Raw genomic sequence first — 16,468 nt, forward strand, 5'->3', positions numbered from 1 at the left:
TGTTGTACAGAGCCCAGCCCTGAGCCGAGGGCTGTCATAAGACTGTTAATCCAGTGCTTTGAATGAATACAGAGCACCAGCCCTTAAGTATTTCCATTTAAAACACTGACCCAAGGTCACAGATGTCACACCTCTGGAACCTATCCTGTTGGCCCATCTACCATTAAAGCTCTGTTTCACCAGTCTTCACACATTGGAAGCTTCCTGTTCAGTTAAGCTGCCTCTTTTGTTATTTTCTTTTTATACAGTCAATGTTTTTAAAAGTTAGGTTGGTATTGCCAATGTATAGGAATAATTCCTTTAAATGTTTCAGACACAGAAATATATGGCTGCCCCCTTTTCTTTGCTCCTAACTGTTTTGACACCCTCATTCTCCGGGTTAAATACCATGAAGGTGCCCCTTTGTGGCTTGTTTCATGTTAGAAAGGTTTAGGTAAACACACTAGAAAGAGTTTCATCTCTAGGGTATCACAGCCAGTGTGTAGGAATGAGGCAAAAACACTCCCAAGATGGTTCCCTTGTTATGTCCTCTCTCCTGCAGGGACAGGCCTGGGAGGGTTGCTGTGGCACCTGGCATACATCCAGTACACTCCAAACCAAAGCACAGAGGTAAAAGACATTATCCTTTACGGTGTCAATAGCTCTAACTCTCTCAAATGAGAGACCTATTGCATTGTGAATTCTTGTTTAGAATCCAAGCTGGTGTTGGACTGCTTTTTTCTACGAGGGGAGTTACACCGAGCCCTGGGGGCGAATGGCCCTGGTGCCTGTGTTAGATGGCTGCAGCTCCTAGTGGGCAGAGCACTTCACCATTGCTGATGTGGAGAAAGAAGCACTGGGGTATGGCGGCTCCATAGCAGCCAACATGAAAAGCTGCAAAGTGTCAAAATGAATGGGCAGTCAGAGCAGCGCTTCATTCATGAAAACTTCATGGAATTTACAATATCTGTGACGATGGATCTATTTGAACAAGGATCCCACTCACTGACAGCAGTACTGTGGCACGCCAAAACGTAGTAGGAGAGAGATCTTATCTTATTTCATGGTCTGAGGCAGGGAGTGAGTGCTGGGGAACGGAGGTATTGTGAGCTGGTGGCCCTCCTTCTGCTGTCTTTTGTGACTCATGTGTGCATGTCTTTGCTGGTGGCAAGCAAGTATTGTTTCTGGAAGAAGGTTTGCCTCGGTATCTGAACTGGATTGCTGAGATTTATAGCTAGTTGAGCTTTTATCGCTTTCCTAAAGCAGAGTGCAACAGATTCCCTTTTCTAATGATTTTACTCTCATACGCAATTTTTGTTTACATCTGTTTTTTTTGTTTTCTAAGCAATGAAATGTTTAATTCTTGTATGCTCTTATCTAAAAAAAAAAGTAAAAACTTAGATCCATAAAATAAGGAATTGATGGGTAACCATGTTAAATGAGAAGTAACAGAGGCAAAATTGAGAACATTGTAACTGTTATCGCGTCGATCCTTAATAAGTAAACTTACAAGGGGATGCGTATAGGTCAAAGAACCTTTTGACTCGTTTAAGATGTTCTTACCATAGTTCCAGAACAGAAACAATAATTAGTACACAATAATCAATAATTAGTCAAGTAATCAATGGATTCAGTAATTGTCACAAACCATGACTTTTCAGCCACGAATAACCACACCTTTAGTAAATGTTTAGTAAGTTTATTTCGCTTATATTAACAATGCTAAAGTCATATAGATTAATCTCAAAATCAAATGAAACACTTATAAAAACAATATTGGTTTACCAAAGCGACAGAAGAAACACATTCTAATCAAGGCTTGAATCACAACACATTCTAAAGCAACGGTGCAGATTAATAACAGTCAGTTGCGATGAAGTAAACACATACATCGAATTCAGCAAGATAGCTCATCATTGTCCCTGCAATTTGTCAGTCGTCATGTGAATAGCCTCAACTAAGCCAAATTAGCATCAGCTTCATGCAAAAACAATTTAGAACACATAATTTATAAAAACATCTAGCTAGAAAACTATTGAAACAGCACAGTTGGTACCTAAAAAGAAAAGGCAAAATAAAAATGCAATTCAATCACATTGTCATATCTACCTATCCACAGTATGGGTCAGCAAGTGGAATCGGTCTTCGTCATCAATCAACCAGCAAAGCATCAGGCTCTCAATCAGAGAGTATGAGCCAATGGACAAAATCTCGAGTCTCTTCTCAATATCGCAGGAACCTAAAAATCTGAATGATTCTCCTCTGTCGCGTTGTTATATCAAAGTCACCCAAGCTATCCCCTAATTCTCTATTGATCAGTTAATCGTACGTTATTACTCTACCCAATAATTTTTCTATACCAAATCTATGAATTCTAATATTTCTTTCTTTACACAACATTGATTGATCCGTTGTACGATGTCCTCATCATCCGGTTCATCAGATATCGAATTTGTTTCATCTTCGTCTCCAGTCAGTGCCTTCTTTGTTCGCGTCCTGGGAAAGAACCTCTCGCACACATTACACATAGCTTGTTACAATTTTAAGGACACTGTCTCCTGTTGGTCGGTTCTCATGGAAAGCTTTTGCTAAGCACTCTTAATAGGACAATGAACATTTTCACATTTAGTTCACTCTATCAGCATTTTTATTAAACGCTAAGAAATACAGCTTCTGCATGAGGCCTGGTAACTAGGCCAAGATACTCGCTAAGTTAAGGCCTACAATTAATAAGCTAGAACATACTTCATAACCCTCAATATGACTTATTACTACATTAATCTAATACATTTTCAATATTTCATAAGTATTAATAATTTAGTACATTTCTTGAACACTGGTGGCCATTCTTCGAGGTCACAATTTCAAACGTGCGCATTATTTTCCACCACGTTATTTATTTTCTACATAAGTCATTATTCAAAATACATAAACACTCAATTTCAAATTAAGAAATCTGCTTCAGCAATCCCTCCTCTGATGACTAAATGTCATCACACTAATTACCACCCACAATTTCATAATTCTATTTCTTCAACATTGTCTTCTCCTTGAATTTTCCCTATACATTCTTTCCCCTTTCTTTTCTTCCCTCCTCTGATTATTCTTAGACCTTTTCAATTTAATTATTTTCCATAATTTGCATAATCCCCATATCCCCAATAAACAACCCACAACAATTAGTATTTCCTGCATTATTTTAAATAGTATCCCATTCCAAATACACTGAAGCAAACCCCTTACCAACCTTTTTCCAAACACCTGGTTCTTTTAATTCCTTCAAATCACTACTTGCATTAGTCAGATTAGTAAGTAAGTCTCTTATCTCTCTACTATTGTTAGGTATATATGAGCAACAATGCCTAGAGTTAATCATTTTACAGACTCCGCCATCCTTCCCTAAAAATGTCTAAAGCAAGACGATTTTGAAGACTCATAGCTCTATCTGCAGCTAATTCAGTATCTATCAGGAGTATAGCTCCTGAAGCCCAGGAGTCAGCATGTTATCCACAATAGTAGACAACTTTCAAATCTTGATTGAATTCAGGATGACTTCCACTGAAGGAATCACCGCACCAAATACATCTCCCACTATCGCAGAAGAGGGCTCCCTCTTTTGTCTCTTATGATGTAATTCAGACCCGAACCTCCACAATAAATGAAAGAGATGGCACATAGTGCAGTTCAGTCAAGGAAGGTCTGTGCTTTATGAAGAATTGTTTTTCACTGTATGGTTGGCCATACCTTGTCAAGCCACATGGTTATGCTATCCTGTGCTCATTCTAAAAGTCTGTGCAAATTCTGCAGTGTCTTATGAAAAGCATGGAAAGACCTGGATTTGTATTGTGATTACATATGTGGTCCTCACCATCTACTGCCTATTCCAGATACCACAGAAACAGGATTCCACTAAATAATAGCGTTGGCGTCCCATGTTTAGAACAGCTATGAATTTTATCCTATCCCTTCCTGCATGTTGGCTGCAATGAATGTACATTTAATGTACCTTTCTAAGAAATCTTCAAAGACAAATGTTGCTGCCCTAGAATAAAACAGTGATCATGGAGGCTAGTAGCACAACAAAGAACAAAAACTGCATGAAACAGACTGATATTGGTCACTTGGAGTGAGGGGAGAGTCTGATGCCTTTCCATATGTCTAAATTCAACAGGCAGTGTGTGTTGGAGCTTTTCTTCATGCACGTTTGGGGTCCATAAAGCACTATATGGTGCACTGAAGTTAACAACCAAGTCTGATAAATACATTTAAATATTGTGTGAAGCACTTCAGAATTCACAAGGAAGACCTAGTAGGCAACTTTTCAAACCTAAAGGTTTATTAAAAATCTAAATGTTTACAGAAGGCAAAATCATCAAGTTAGTGTCAATCTATAAACAATATATGAAGGTATCAGTTAATATGAAGTTTAAATCGATCTGCCATATAATTAAGGGGCCAAATTATCATAAAGTTGCCGCACATTAAATTTTAATTAAGTAATTAAAATCAATCCCCCTATAATTTTCTATTCTGGTCTCCTCTTTTCAAAATCTAGAAAAGGTTCTGTCTAGAAAGCACTCTGAATGGAAACCTACTTTGTGCAGGTATAGCGAAAGTTAGAATAGTGTGATTTAGGCTATTGCAAAGTCCACATAAAGTTACCCAATCAGGTCAGAGTAAAAAGATACAATCTTTTCGAAGTCATTAGTTTCTCAAGATCCTCCACAATACGGATTCTCTAAGCTTCCTTCAAACATACACTTACCTGCAACAAAATGAGATAGTTGCAATTGCTTGTAGTCTGCAGGTGTACTCTTGCAATCAGAACATTGTATGGGTATCACGTAAAGGAAAAATATTTCACATGTGAAAGAAAGCAAGGGATCATCACTTTTCTTTAAAATTAGTCTTTCAGCTTCTCCTTCTACTTCAAGAAGCATAATGGCAACCAAGCGGTAGCCATTTTAAAATGCAGGCCTTCTTTAACTGTAGTCACTCTAAACATGAATAATACACAGTTAATGGCATTTACATGCTTACATGTTGAGGTCTATATAATGCAAAAACATTTAATGATAGAAAAATCTGCTCATCTGTTTAGCTAGCCACATATCTGCAATGTTTAAGCAACACACTAATGACGCCAGTTTTGATGAACTGAAACACCCAACAGCAAAAATTAGATAACATGGGTAGCTGCCATTAAACAGAATAGTCAGCAAAGTGCTATTGCCTTGCAGCAGCAAATCAGCGCAACGACAGCTGCCTTCCTACAAATGAGATGGAGACTATTATGCTGGGGCGCGTCCTGCCAATTCCCAGTGGCCCACACAATGCAAAAAGCAACCAGCAAGATGAGTGATTTGGGTGATGAGAAACTGTGGTTTGGACGAATAGTGGCGACGGTTATTGTTGAGTAAATGGCATTTTGGATACAAGACATACCACCGTGGGATAAGGTTGTCTGTGATAGTAGAGATCGTAGAGAGAGTGGAAAGGGAGATTCTTAACATGTGTATGTATTGGCTGAAGTAAAGCAAACACAGTGTTAGTCATTTGCCAGCCTCTGATTGTTTCCAAAGACAGCGCATGTGAACTGTTTAAAATATGTTGCAAGATCTTTCATTGATTGGAAGAGAGGGTATGACCCTGAAAGCTTAAGGAAGGCTTCTTCATAAGAATTAAACCTTATGTAATTGAAGATGTGGTATAATAAGCGCTACCCCAAATCTGTGTTTCACCTCATGAATATGTTTCCAACGTCCATTACCTCCCGTCCCTCCCACGCCTTCCTTAAGTAACCAGTAAGGCCCCTTGCCTTACCCAGACGCCTCCCCTCCCTTTTTAAAAAAGCCCTCCCTGCCCCAGGCCCCTCCTGTTTCTATTTGTCTACGCCTAGACTTACCTTTCTTTCTCCTACTTGGCGGGGCCTGGGGGGGCTTCGTTCTTCATCGCTGCTGGTTGCAGGACTTCTGGAGGCAATTTCCTGGCTGGGCTGCATCGGAAAGGGGTGTGCGTGGCTGCCTCTAATGGTGCAGATTCCAAGTCGTCTGATGGAGTTGGTCAGCTCTGTTGCGGCTGAGGCTGTGCTTCCGGGTCACCACCTCACGGAGCAGGACGTGTTCACGGGTGCATATTTTCACCGTCTACAAGGTAAGGCGAGCTTTTGGGCCTGCATTTTTTTAATATCTTTTGAGTTTTTGTCCTGATTGGGGGCCAACTTATGCCGCAATTTTATTGGTGTAAGGGGGAGGTGCTTTTCCCCTTTTTAAGGCATGATGATGGTTTTGGGCATTCTGTTTTATAATGTCGGAGCAGAGGGGTGCAAAGTGGGGACATATTCTCTCCTCCTCTTAGTCCTCTGAGGGCCAGAGGGTTCCTGTTCTCCTGCAGTCAGCACATTGTGGGCCGTGGTGCAGTCGACAGGCCTGCTCTTTTTATGTCTCTGGAGGAGGTGCAGGACATGATTGAGGTGGCTGTCTCCAGGGCTCTCCAAGCTGGTGCTGCCCGGTCCAGTCCTCCCTCTACTTCTCAAGCTTCTGTGGCATCTGATGGCTCCTTTTCCTTGGAGTGTATTGTTCCTTATACTTCTTCTGGGGGAAAATGTGTCTTTTGAGGAGATGTGGGACATTTTGGCTTATGTGTGAGACAATTTGGGATTTCTTTCTTTTCAACCTGCGGGGACAGAATCTACCTTATTTCCTCAGTATGTTACCCCTTCTCGTTTTTCTATGCCTTTCTAGGGGCCGGTTAAGGACATGGTTTTCTGTGAATGGAAGGAGGTTGACGAGGCCCAGGTTCCCCGTTTTCTTCAGAAGCTGTATTTGCTGGGAGGAGAGGATGCTCTATCTCCCGCTGTGCGTTTGAATTCCATGCTGGCTACATTGATTGGTAAAACCACTGTCAATCCTGAAGACTGTACTCTTTCTGATGCCACTGACTCCTGGTATGAAGAGGGCTTTTTCTGCAGGGAATTTGGTTCTACAGGCCGGTATAGTTTCTGCATATTCTGCGCAGTCATTGGTTCAGAACTTTGACAGGCTTGCAGTAGCTGCGCAGGATGGCTCTGAGTGTTCTGAATTACTATCTGTTATGGAACAGCAGGCCTGTTTGTTGGCAGATATTTCATCTAATGTTATCCGCACATCGGCTATGGTGTCTGGGGCCGCTATTGGGGTCTGAAGGTCTATATGGTTGTGGCAGTGGAAAGCGGACCCAGGGGGAAAAGGCGGCGCTTGTGATACTTCCTTTTGAGGGTCAGGCTGTGTTTGGGGATCAGTTACCAGCCATGATTTCTAAAGCCTTTAAGGACCGTAGGCATGCCTTGCATTATAAAGGGAGTTCCTCGTCTGCCAAGAGGTGGTAGAAACATTCTAGGTCATCTCCCAAGTTTGAACCTTGGTCCTCTTCTTCCAGGAAACCTAGGTTTTAGCCCTGCTTTTCTCCTAAAGGTCTGTTCCATCTACAAAGGGCACTCCCAAGAAGGTCCCCTGACAATCAAAATTGTGGCAATAGGCTGGTTGGGGGACGGCTGTAGCATTTTCTGTCTGCTTGGCTAAGAGATCTCACCAATGGTTGGGTCCTGAACATTGTGGAGAATGGATAGACCATAGAGTTCAATCTTGTTCCTCCTGCTACTGGGGTTCGTCCAATGCCTTTGCCTGTGGACGGAGGCAGGAGGGCGGCCTTGCTCGAGGGAATACGGGATTTGATGTTGAAGGGGGTCATCTCCAAGGTACCTCTGGGGGAACAGTGCCACAGGGCTTATTCCATCCTGCTCCTTGTTCCGAAAGTGACTGGGGGTTTCCGTCCTGCCTTGAATCTCAAGTGGGTGAATTCCTGGATCCAGACTGCACTTCAGAATGTTGACCATTCAGGCAATTCTTCCTCTGATTGGCCCAGGCGATTTTTTGGGGTCTCTGGATCTTCAGAATGCTTACCTCCACGTGCCTGTTGCAGAATCCTCTCAAAAGTTCCTGCGTTTTGCAATCTGTCCAGACCATTTTCAGTTCTGTGTTCTTCCCTTTGGCCTAAAGTCCTCTCCCAGGGTACGTGTCGTGCAGGTCCTCCAGGGTCAAGGCTTTTTGATAAACTGGGGAAATCAGATTTGGAACCTTCCCAGGACCTGGTGTTCATCGGGGCTTGGTTTCTGACTCTGATGGGGTTGGTGACTGTATCAAAGAGGAGGTTGCTGGGCCTTCAGGAGCAAGTGAGCACTGTGTTATCTCAATTGGCTCCCAGAGCACTTCAGTGGCTGCGGCTCCATGGTCACTTGGCTTCAGTGATTTTCCTGGTTCCTTGGACCAGGTTTCATCTCATTTGTCTGTTCAATAGGATTCTCTCCTGTTGGTCTCCGGATCCTTGCAATCTTCTGGTGAGAATTCTTGTTTCGGATTCCATTCGCAGGGAGTTTGGTTGGTGACTGTTGCCAGCTTATCTCTGGATAGTGGTGCCTTTGTCTCTTCCAGTGCCTGTGGTGGTGATGACCGATGCCAGCCTCTGAGGGTGGGGGGCATGGCTGGGGTCGGAGTAGGTTCGGGGATTTTGTTCTTTCCGAGAGTTTGGGAGGTCCTTAAATTGGAGGGAGTTGAAAGCTGTTCTGCTGGCTCAGGTGCACTTGCAGGGGAAAGCAGTGCTGGTCCAGAAGGACAACTTGGTTGCCAAGTCTTAAATCAATAGACAGGGGAGGTACCAGGTCCAGCTCTCTGAATCTGATTGCTCAGGACATTGTCTTCTGGGCTCAGAATTCTGGGCTCAGAATTCTGTTCTGTCACTTCGGGCCACTTACTTTCAGGGGGTGGACAATGTTCGGGCGGATCTGTTGAGCAGGATCATTCCTTCCTCCTGGGATTTCTCCCTTTGGTTGTCTCTGTTCTGTTGTCTGGTGCGGAGGTGGGGTCGTCCAGTTGTGGGCGTGTTTGCCTCCCCGGGGAATGCAAAGGTGAGGAGGTTCTGCTCCCTGTTTTGGTGTCCTCAGCCTTGGGCGATGGACGGTCTGACTTGTCAGTGGCCGGAGGGTCTTCTTTATGTTTTCACCCCTTTTCAGTTCCTTTCTTGATGGGTCCAGAGGGTGGGGGCTCAGTTGATTGTGATTTCCTTTGCTTTAGATGTTGGCCTCCAGGGCAGAGTTGGTTCTTCCTCCCCATCTCTCTCCTCTGATTTTTCCTTGCCTCTCCCCGGGGTCCTTGCAGAGGCTGCATTTGATGGCTTGGAGGTTGAACAGCGGGGGTTGACGGGCTGGGGATGCCTGGTCCTTTGGCTGTGACCTTGCAGGTCGCAAGACGTAAGTCCACGTTGCATTCCTGTGATCGTCACAGGAAGGTTTTTTCCTCTTTGTGTTTGCGGCAACAGATTGACCTTACTGTGGCCTCTGTTTGTGGCGATGCAGTTTTTGCAGGATGGGACCCGTATGAGATTGTCAGTGGCCACTTTGAGTGCAGTCGGTGGCTATCCGAGCCTTTCAGGATCCTTGGCGGAATTTGAGAGATGATGGTAATTTGATGCCCACATTTTTGCAGAGCCTGCTGAATTTGTTTCCGCTGCCGGTACGTTCTTTTCCTAGCTGGAGTCTCCAGTTGGTGTTGGATGTCTTGACGGACCCACTATTTAAACCTCTGGTGGACATTGATTTTTAGTATTTGACTTTGAAAACATGTTTTTTGGTGGCTATTACTTCTGCCAGGCGCTTGGAGGGAGTTGGGTGCTTTGTCCTGCTTTTTTCCTTTTTGCAAATTTTTGCCGGATCGGGTTGATCTGGTTCCGGTTCTCTCTTTTGTACCAAAGGTGAATTCGGCTTTTCATGTTCGACAGGAAGTGATCCTTTTTGCCTTTTCTTCTGACCCTTCCTTGGAGGAGGTCAGGTTGCATGCTTTGGATGCGCGTCAGGCCTTGTTGTGGTACCTGAAGGTGGTTGCTGCCTTTCGGAAAGGAGATTCTTTGTTTGTTAATTTTGGTCCTGCTCAGAAAGGGTAAAAGCCATCTACTGCTTCCTTGAGTCGCTGGATCCGGTCTATGGTATTATTGGCCTATTCTTTGAAAAGGGGGGGGGCCTTCTCCTGGGATTCAGGGTCGTTCTACTTGGGGTATGGCGGCTACGGTGGCTGAATTGCAGGGCACTTCAGTGGTGGAGATTTGTAGGGCCGCTGTTTGGGTTTCTCCCTCTGCTTTTATTCTGCACTACAGAAGTGCTGAATTGGAATGTTTGAAGTCAGTTTTGGGGGACAGGGTATTGTCCACTATGATGGAATAAGGTTCTTTGTGTGTCTTCACTAATTTTAATTAAATTATTTTTTTCTGCACTGCAACTCAGTTGTCTTTCTCCTGATTTCTTGCTATGTCTCATTGGTTACTTAAGGAAGGCGAGGGAGGGATGGGAGGTAATGCATTCATTTCTTATCGTTAATGGCATTACTCCTAGTCCTACTACCTCGCCTTCCTTACGGTTCCCTCCCACCCTCCCGGTGCAGGACAACTGAATTGCCTTTGGCTTGTTTCTGTACAGGAGGGGCCTGGGGTGTGGGGGACTTTTTAAAAAGGGAGGGGAGGGGTCTAGGTGAGGCAAGAGGCCTCATTGGTTACTTAAGGAAGGCGAGGGAATAGGACTAGGAGTAATGCTGTTTACAATAAGTAATGGACACATTGTCCCATTCCCACAACTCACATTATCCATTCCCCCAACTCACATTATCCATTCCCCCCATCTCTCGTCTGCCTCCTTGATTTTGATAATAGGAACATTTTGAAGGACAAAGCAAGGTGTATGTTCATGTTTGTAGCAGAGCACACAAGATCAGTGTGAAGATAGTTGTGGATTGACAAATTTGCGGAGTTACTCATAATTTGGAGATATTTCATTTTTCATGTTTGCCTAAGTAATTGTATTTTTTTTTTCATTTTGCACATCAGTGCATGAATGTGTTCTAGTTGCTAAATTCTTTATTTTGAGTACTATGTAGAAGGCACATAACTATTTGGTTTCTAATTATCTTGATTTCTTGCTAAAAATGATTTTTAGATGTCTACTTCACAGCAATGCATAACTCAGTATGTTGCATGCTTGAAACCTTTGTGGTTTGACACCATTTCATTCCACCTGCCACATTCTATTCCAGTTCTCAGTGTTTTTTACTATCATTTTAAGGGCAGTATAACAGTGGGAGATGCTGCTTCATAATCTAAATGCTAAAACCACGACGTCTTAATGTGACTTTTGCATACCAGAAAAGCCTCATCAACGTGATGGGTATTTTTATACATGATAAAAACTAAAAATGAGTTTATAGAAAGTCAAATAGTAAGCTTCCTTTTTCAAGCATGGTGGGCAAAAAGTTCAAAACAATGTCCCTATCAATGTTTAAATCAGTCAAATCGAACGTTTAGCTGCAGATTCCTTACCTTAGAATTCTCACCCAGACTGGATCCAGAAATGTTTTCCCAGCAGTGCCTCTCCACGTTGGAAGAGGGTTTTTGTGCGACTCCATAACAAAATAGTCCCTCAGGTGTGATTTCAGTGGAGTCCAAATAATCCCCTCTCCGATGTTCGTCTTCGCCCGAAGTCGTTGCAGCAACAACGAATGAAGATCCTGGCGGCATGTTGGGAGGAGATCCTGTGTCCTCATCTGTCTTGCTCTAGGTCCCGGTAGCGATCGTGAGTCCGTTCCAGGAGCTGTACCCACAAATGTACATCACCCTTGACGTTGAAGGAGAAGGCTTCGAAACACAGGCAGTCTAAGTTGTGGCATCCACCCATGTCAAGTAAGTCCTGCATTTCAGATGCCCTCTCCGAGTCTCTGGCTGAGGATTCGGTGCATGAGTCCACCCCGCACCTTTCTACTTCCCCTAAAGTCGGGGCAACTCTGGCCCAGATGAGGTATGATTATTCCTCCTTCCATGCAAACTTTGGGCCCCTACAACCCTCTGGTGTATTTCGAGCCCCAAGGAGGTGAGGTATCCTACCTGACTATACACCTGCAGTTTTGCCATTGATGTCAGATAGGCCCTCTAGATCCATACTCGTATCCATTCTGGCTCCGGTGCACAGCCCTTTGAGGTTCCCAACTGCGATACTGGAGCTCATTCAGTTGGTGGCGCTGGTCGACGCCAGTCCGATCACCCTCTCCAAAGCAGAGATGACAGCGCACAGGCTCAGATACCTTTCTTCCTCCTCCTAAGCAGTACCTTGCTGTTTTTCCTCTGGGGGACATGCTTTTGGAGATGGAGAGGAGCTGGGTTTATCAACCCCATGTACGAGACTGTTCAGCCTCCTCTAGAGGTTAATTGGCTGACAGAGCTGGGTGAGGCTAGTGGGCTTGAGTCCTCACCAACTTCAGACCTCCTTTTCTCCCCCAGCCTTTCTACAGAGGTGAGCTCCATCTTTGCCGTGATGTTGAAGTCTCCCCCTCTTGCTGTGTACTTTACTTCCTTTGTAAAATGCAGATATAGGTTAGTATAATGAGGGCGATAGGGGTGCTTTATCCTTCTGGTAATTTTAATGACTCATAGGTCTACTTTGATTTGTCCCTAGAGAACTGTTTTCAACTATTTTTTGCCTTTCCTTACGTACTACAGCCAGTTTTTTTTTTTGTTTACAACTGATGTCTTTTAAGCTTTTTGATAGCAGTGGCCTGATTGTGGGCTACTGAGTCTGGTGGCATTGGTTTAAATGCTTCAGCAGCATTTATTTACCAGGGTGTGTGATGTCCTCCACACTTTCCATCCTCTTATATTGGTATTATCTTGATGATTACTTGTCTCTGTCTTCATGTATACTTGTGATCATTGTAGTGATGTCTTTTGTCTGTGACGGATATAGATCTATATATTTCCTTTTGTCATTACGTAGGCAATTATTTTCACTTCCTATGTGTGATGCAAGTTATTGATGATCCCAGAGGTGTTATCGCTGCCAGTTTTTCTCAGGGCACGTAGTGTTTCAAACCATATTGGTTGTTGTTGTCTTCACCATATTTCTATTAAAGCATTGTTCAATGCTTTCTCCATCACATATGGGATTTTGAGTTCCACACTTTTGACTGTGCTTTTACAGGGAAGGTTTGGCTAAGATACTGGTTTTCTATAGCTCTGTGGCGTTGCCGGTTGACTCTGTGGCCGCATGTACTGGCCGAACTTGGGTTCAATTCCATCTTGAGAGGAAGTTGATTTTATGTTCATATTGTCTGTTGTCCTTCAACAAATTTTGGTCCCTCTGCTGTGGTAATGCTTTCACATGGTTTTCAATGCCTTGGTCTTCATTGCCTTTAGTCATTCCCACAGTGGCGTATGTCCTTACTCACCTAAATTCCTAAGCGTTTCCAGTCTTTCTTCTCTTTTTCTAGACTGGCTTATTCTAGTCAGTGATTTTTTTTTGTAATGTCAGTCATGATCTGCATTAAAATCCGATAGGATTTTGCCAAGAAGCAACCTCCAGAGGAGTTGCATGCTCATACTAGCAGAGCCAGTTCTGCGACCACAGAATTAGATTGCGGCCTTCCAGTCCTGGATATCTGCCAGGCAGCAATGTGGGCTCCCTGCAAATGTTTCCCTAAAAATACTGTCTGGACAGTCGGGTCCGTTGTGACAAGCAATTTGCACATTCGGTCCTGTAGAACTTCCTTTTCTGAAACTGGTCCGCAGACCCATCTCCGGGGATGGTATTGCTTTGGTATCTAATTTTGAGGTAAGGAATCTGTGGCTAGATGTCTCAATCAGATGGGCAAATTACTTATGTTCGGTAACGCCTTATCTGGTAGAGACAGGATCTAGCCACAGACTCCTTACCAACCCTGCTATCTCCTCTGTGGACAGAATTTTTATGCAAAGGATACTCCCTTTCAGGGCCTTAGCTTAGACACCTGGTGTGGGAAGTCGTAATACAGTAACTAATATCTGTGCACAAAGTTGGTGCCTATGAAAGGTGACTGCAACGTCACTTCTGACGAGGATGATGCTGACAGTGTGTCCCAGCTCTCTTTCTTGGCATTAAGATTCCTTCATTGGGAGTTCATAATTAACTGGCACAGAGATGTCTCTTTTTTGGCACACTGTTCGCATATACAGTTTCTATAAGTGGCTCTGCTTTTTTGGTGTGGTAAACAGTCACAGAAGAAACTGAAGTCAGTCTGTCGAAGAGGGAGTTATATGGACCCTGTCTACATCACATCCGGTGGATGATGATGTTCCGGAGTCACTCAACACCTACTTTCAACGTGCAGGGGTACTGCTGGAAAAAAATCTGCTTCCAGTCTGGTGCCTGGGGGAGAATTTTAAGGTAAAGAATCTGCAGCCAGATCTGGTCTCTACCAGATAAGGCGCAAACAAAAGTAAATAACTTGTTTGTTTGGGTGATAGTGGGATCCGGTGCATCCTAAGGGGCCAGAAATATTTTGGGTCCCCTGTTTGGAACACCTTTGAATTCTTGATCTCAGCGTTTTCATGCCCTCTTTGGCCAGGTCATTCACAGTGCACAGGTACACTACTCCAAGTTCTAAATGTACATGTATCTAATAATCTGATAGAGACTTCTAGTTGCAGATTCCTTACTTTAGAATTTTCCCCAAGCGCCAGACTTGATCTAGAGATTTTTCTTCGAGCAGTACCCTTGCGAGCCATTATGTGGCATCGGTCGACTCCGCATATGTCGTTGGCATTGTGATCGCTGCAATGACATCACAGACAGACATAGGCGCCACCCAGGCGCTCTGATGTCAGTTCTGTTCTTTCGGCGCCACGCACAGATCCGGAGAGAGCTATCCTAGTAATTTTTTTACTGAATTAAGCCTTTTTGTCATCTTTTTGACTTCTTTGGTGCGTCGAGGGATGTCTTGAAAGACCAGCTTCAAACCGTGGGATGCTTGTCACCGCATGATGTCAGTGAAGGACCTGCACCTGGTGTCTTTGTGGTGTCCGGAGCGCAGCCACGACACGAAGTTGTGCTCAGAGTGCCTGGCAATGAACCCAAAGACTTTGATGGAGCAGTCCCTAAAGCTCATGGCGGCCCAGCGCTCAACTCCACGTCACTCCCGGTGTTGCTCAGGAGGAACATCTCTAGATCACTTGCGGAGTCATCACCACTCCTCCTCGCCCCAATCCAAATCTTCCGGACATTAAAGTCACATGAAAAATGAGCAGAAGAAAGCTAAATGATCTTCGACTTCACCATGCCGCTCGGCCGATGCAACGCGGGAAGAGCATCAATACTCAAGGGCTCCTTCTGCGTAGCCTACTTCTGGATTCCCTCCTGCCTCCCCGAGTTTCTGGGAGCCAGAGCCACCCCTTCCCAGCTCAAGGAGCTTTTATGAGGCCATGTGCTTCATCTTTGGGCAGACTGAACCCCCTGCGGTGCCTTTGGGGCCTGGGGGCTCAATGGGTGCCCTTCGGTTCTGTGCCGGAGGCTCCGGCCCTGGCCTCCGAGGCCCCCTCTGGATCCTTTCTCAAATCTGTGCCGATGCCCGTTGTACCAACACGACCTTCCCAGACCCCAGCTAAGACATCAATGCTACGGACGTCAGTTGGGCCCACAATCAGCATCGACCCAATCCTCATCCCTGAGGAGCTGGAACGGCGCTGATCAATGCTGCTTCCGACTTTGCGGCCTACTCACCCGAGTTGGATTCTGACCCCTTTTATTATGGTACAAATATGAGGAAGGATTGGAGGGGACACTGGACCCTTTAGAATAACGGCTAGAAAACCCTTACTTGGACTGGGCACAGGAGAATTGGGTAAGGCTAGTGATCTGGATACTTCTCCAGACGCTGGCATGCTTTCTTCTCCTATTGTGCTACGGCAGAGGGAGCGTCTTACTCCATGGGGTTCAGTAGGGCTGCTGAGGTCCTTGACCTTGAGCTTCACTCTGCGGCAGTCAGGACTAACCTCCTGTCAGAGGTGCTTCAGCCTGGGGCTTCCACTTCGGAGCCTCTCCTTCCATTTAATGAAGCCGTCGCCGAAGTCCTTCTATGTACTTGGTTCAGACCCAGCACAGGGGCTTCTGTGAATAGAACAATCACCCGCCGCTATTGGCCTGCCCCGAACGACCCTAAATTCCTGTCCCAACATCCCACACCTGAGAGCCTTGTCATCCAAGCTTCTTCCTCTAGCACATTCCCATCTGCTCTCCTGGATAGGGAATCAAAAAGACGGGATCAACTTGGGAAGAAAATGTTTACTTCCTTCAGTCTGGCATTGTGGTCAGTGTACACCCCATGCCTTTTGGGCAGCTCCACCCATTCATTGTGGGATACGGTCACACAGGTATTGTCGCAAGACCCGAAGGGGGCCCGGGCCATCATCTCCCAAGCAGCTTCTGAGGGGAGGGATGCGCCTAAGTTCATGATTCATTGTGGGCTGGACACAACCGACTCACTGGGCAGATCAGTTGCATCAATGGTAGCCTTGAGGTGCCATGCCTGGTTGAGGACATCTGGTATTTGGGGGAGTGTCCAACAGTCTCTCATGGGCATGCCCTTCGATGGCACCCGTCTATTGGGAGACA

General features: G+C 44.9%; 1 protein-coding gene across 1 annotated transcript in view; it reads left to right on the forward strand.

The window, feature by feature from the left end:
- The first annotated feature begins 6,112 nt into the window (after positions 1–6,112).
- LOC138279540 (synaptonemal complex protein 2-like) overlaps positions 6,113–16,468 on the forward strand; it is a 384,312-nt gene continuing 373,956 nt past the window's right edge. Inside the window, exons 1-2 of the mRNA XM_069219410.1 lie at positions 6,113–6,132; positions 6,723–6,870. Coding sequence (XP_069075511.1) covers positions 6,738–6,870 — 133 coding nt within the window. The 5' untranslated portion in view covers positions 6,113–6,132; positions 6,723–6,737. The remainder of the gene's footprint in view (positions 6,133–6,722; positions 6,871–16,468) is intronic.

Source organism: Pleurodeles waltl, chromosome 2_2, assembly GCF_031143425.1.
Source record: "Pleurodeles waltl isolate 20211129_DDA chromosome 2_2, aPleWal1.hap1.20221129, whole genome shotgun sequence".
Lineage (NCBI taxonomy): Eukaryota > Metazoa > Chordata > Amphibia > Caudata > Salamandridae > Pleurodeles > Pleurodeles waltl.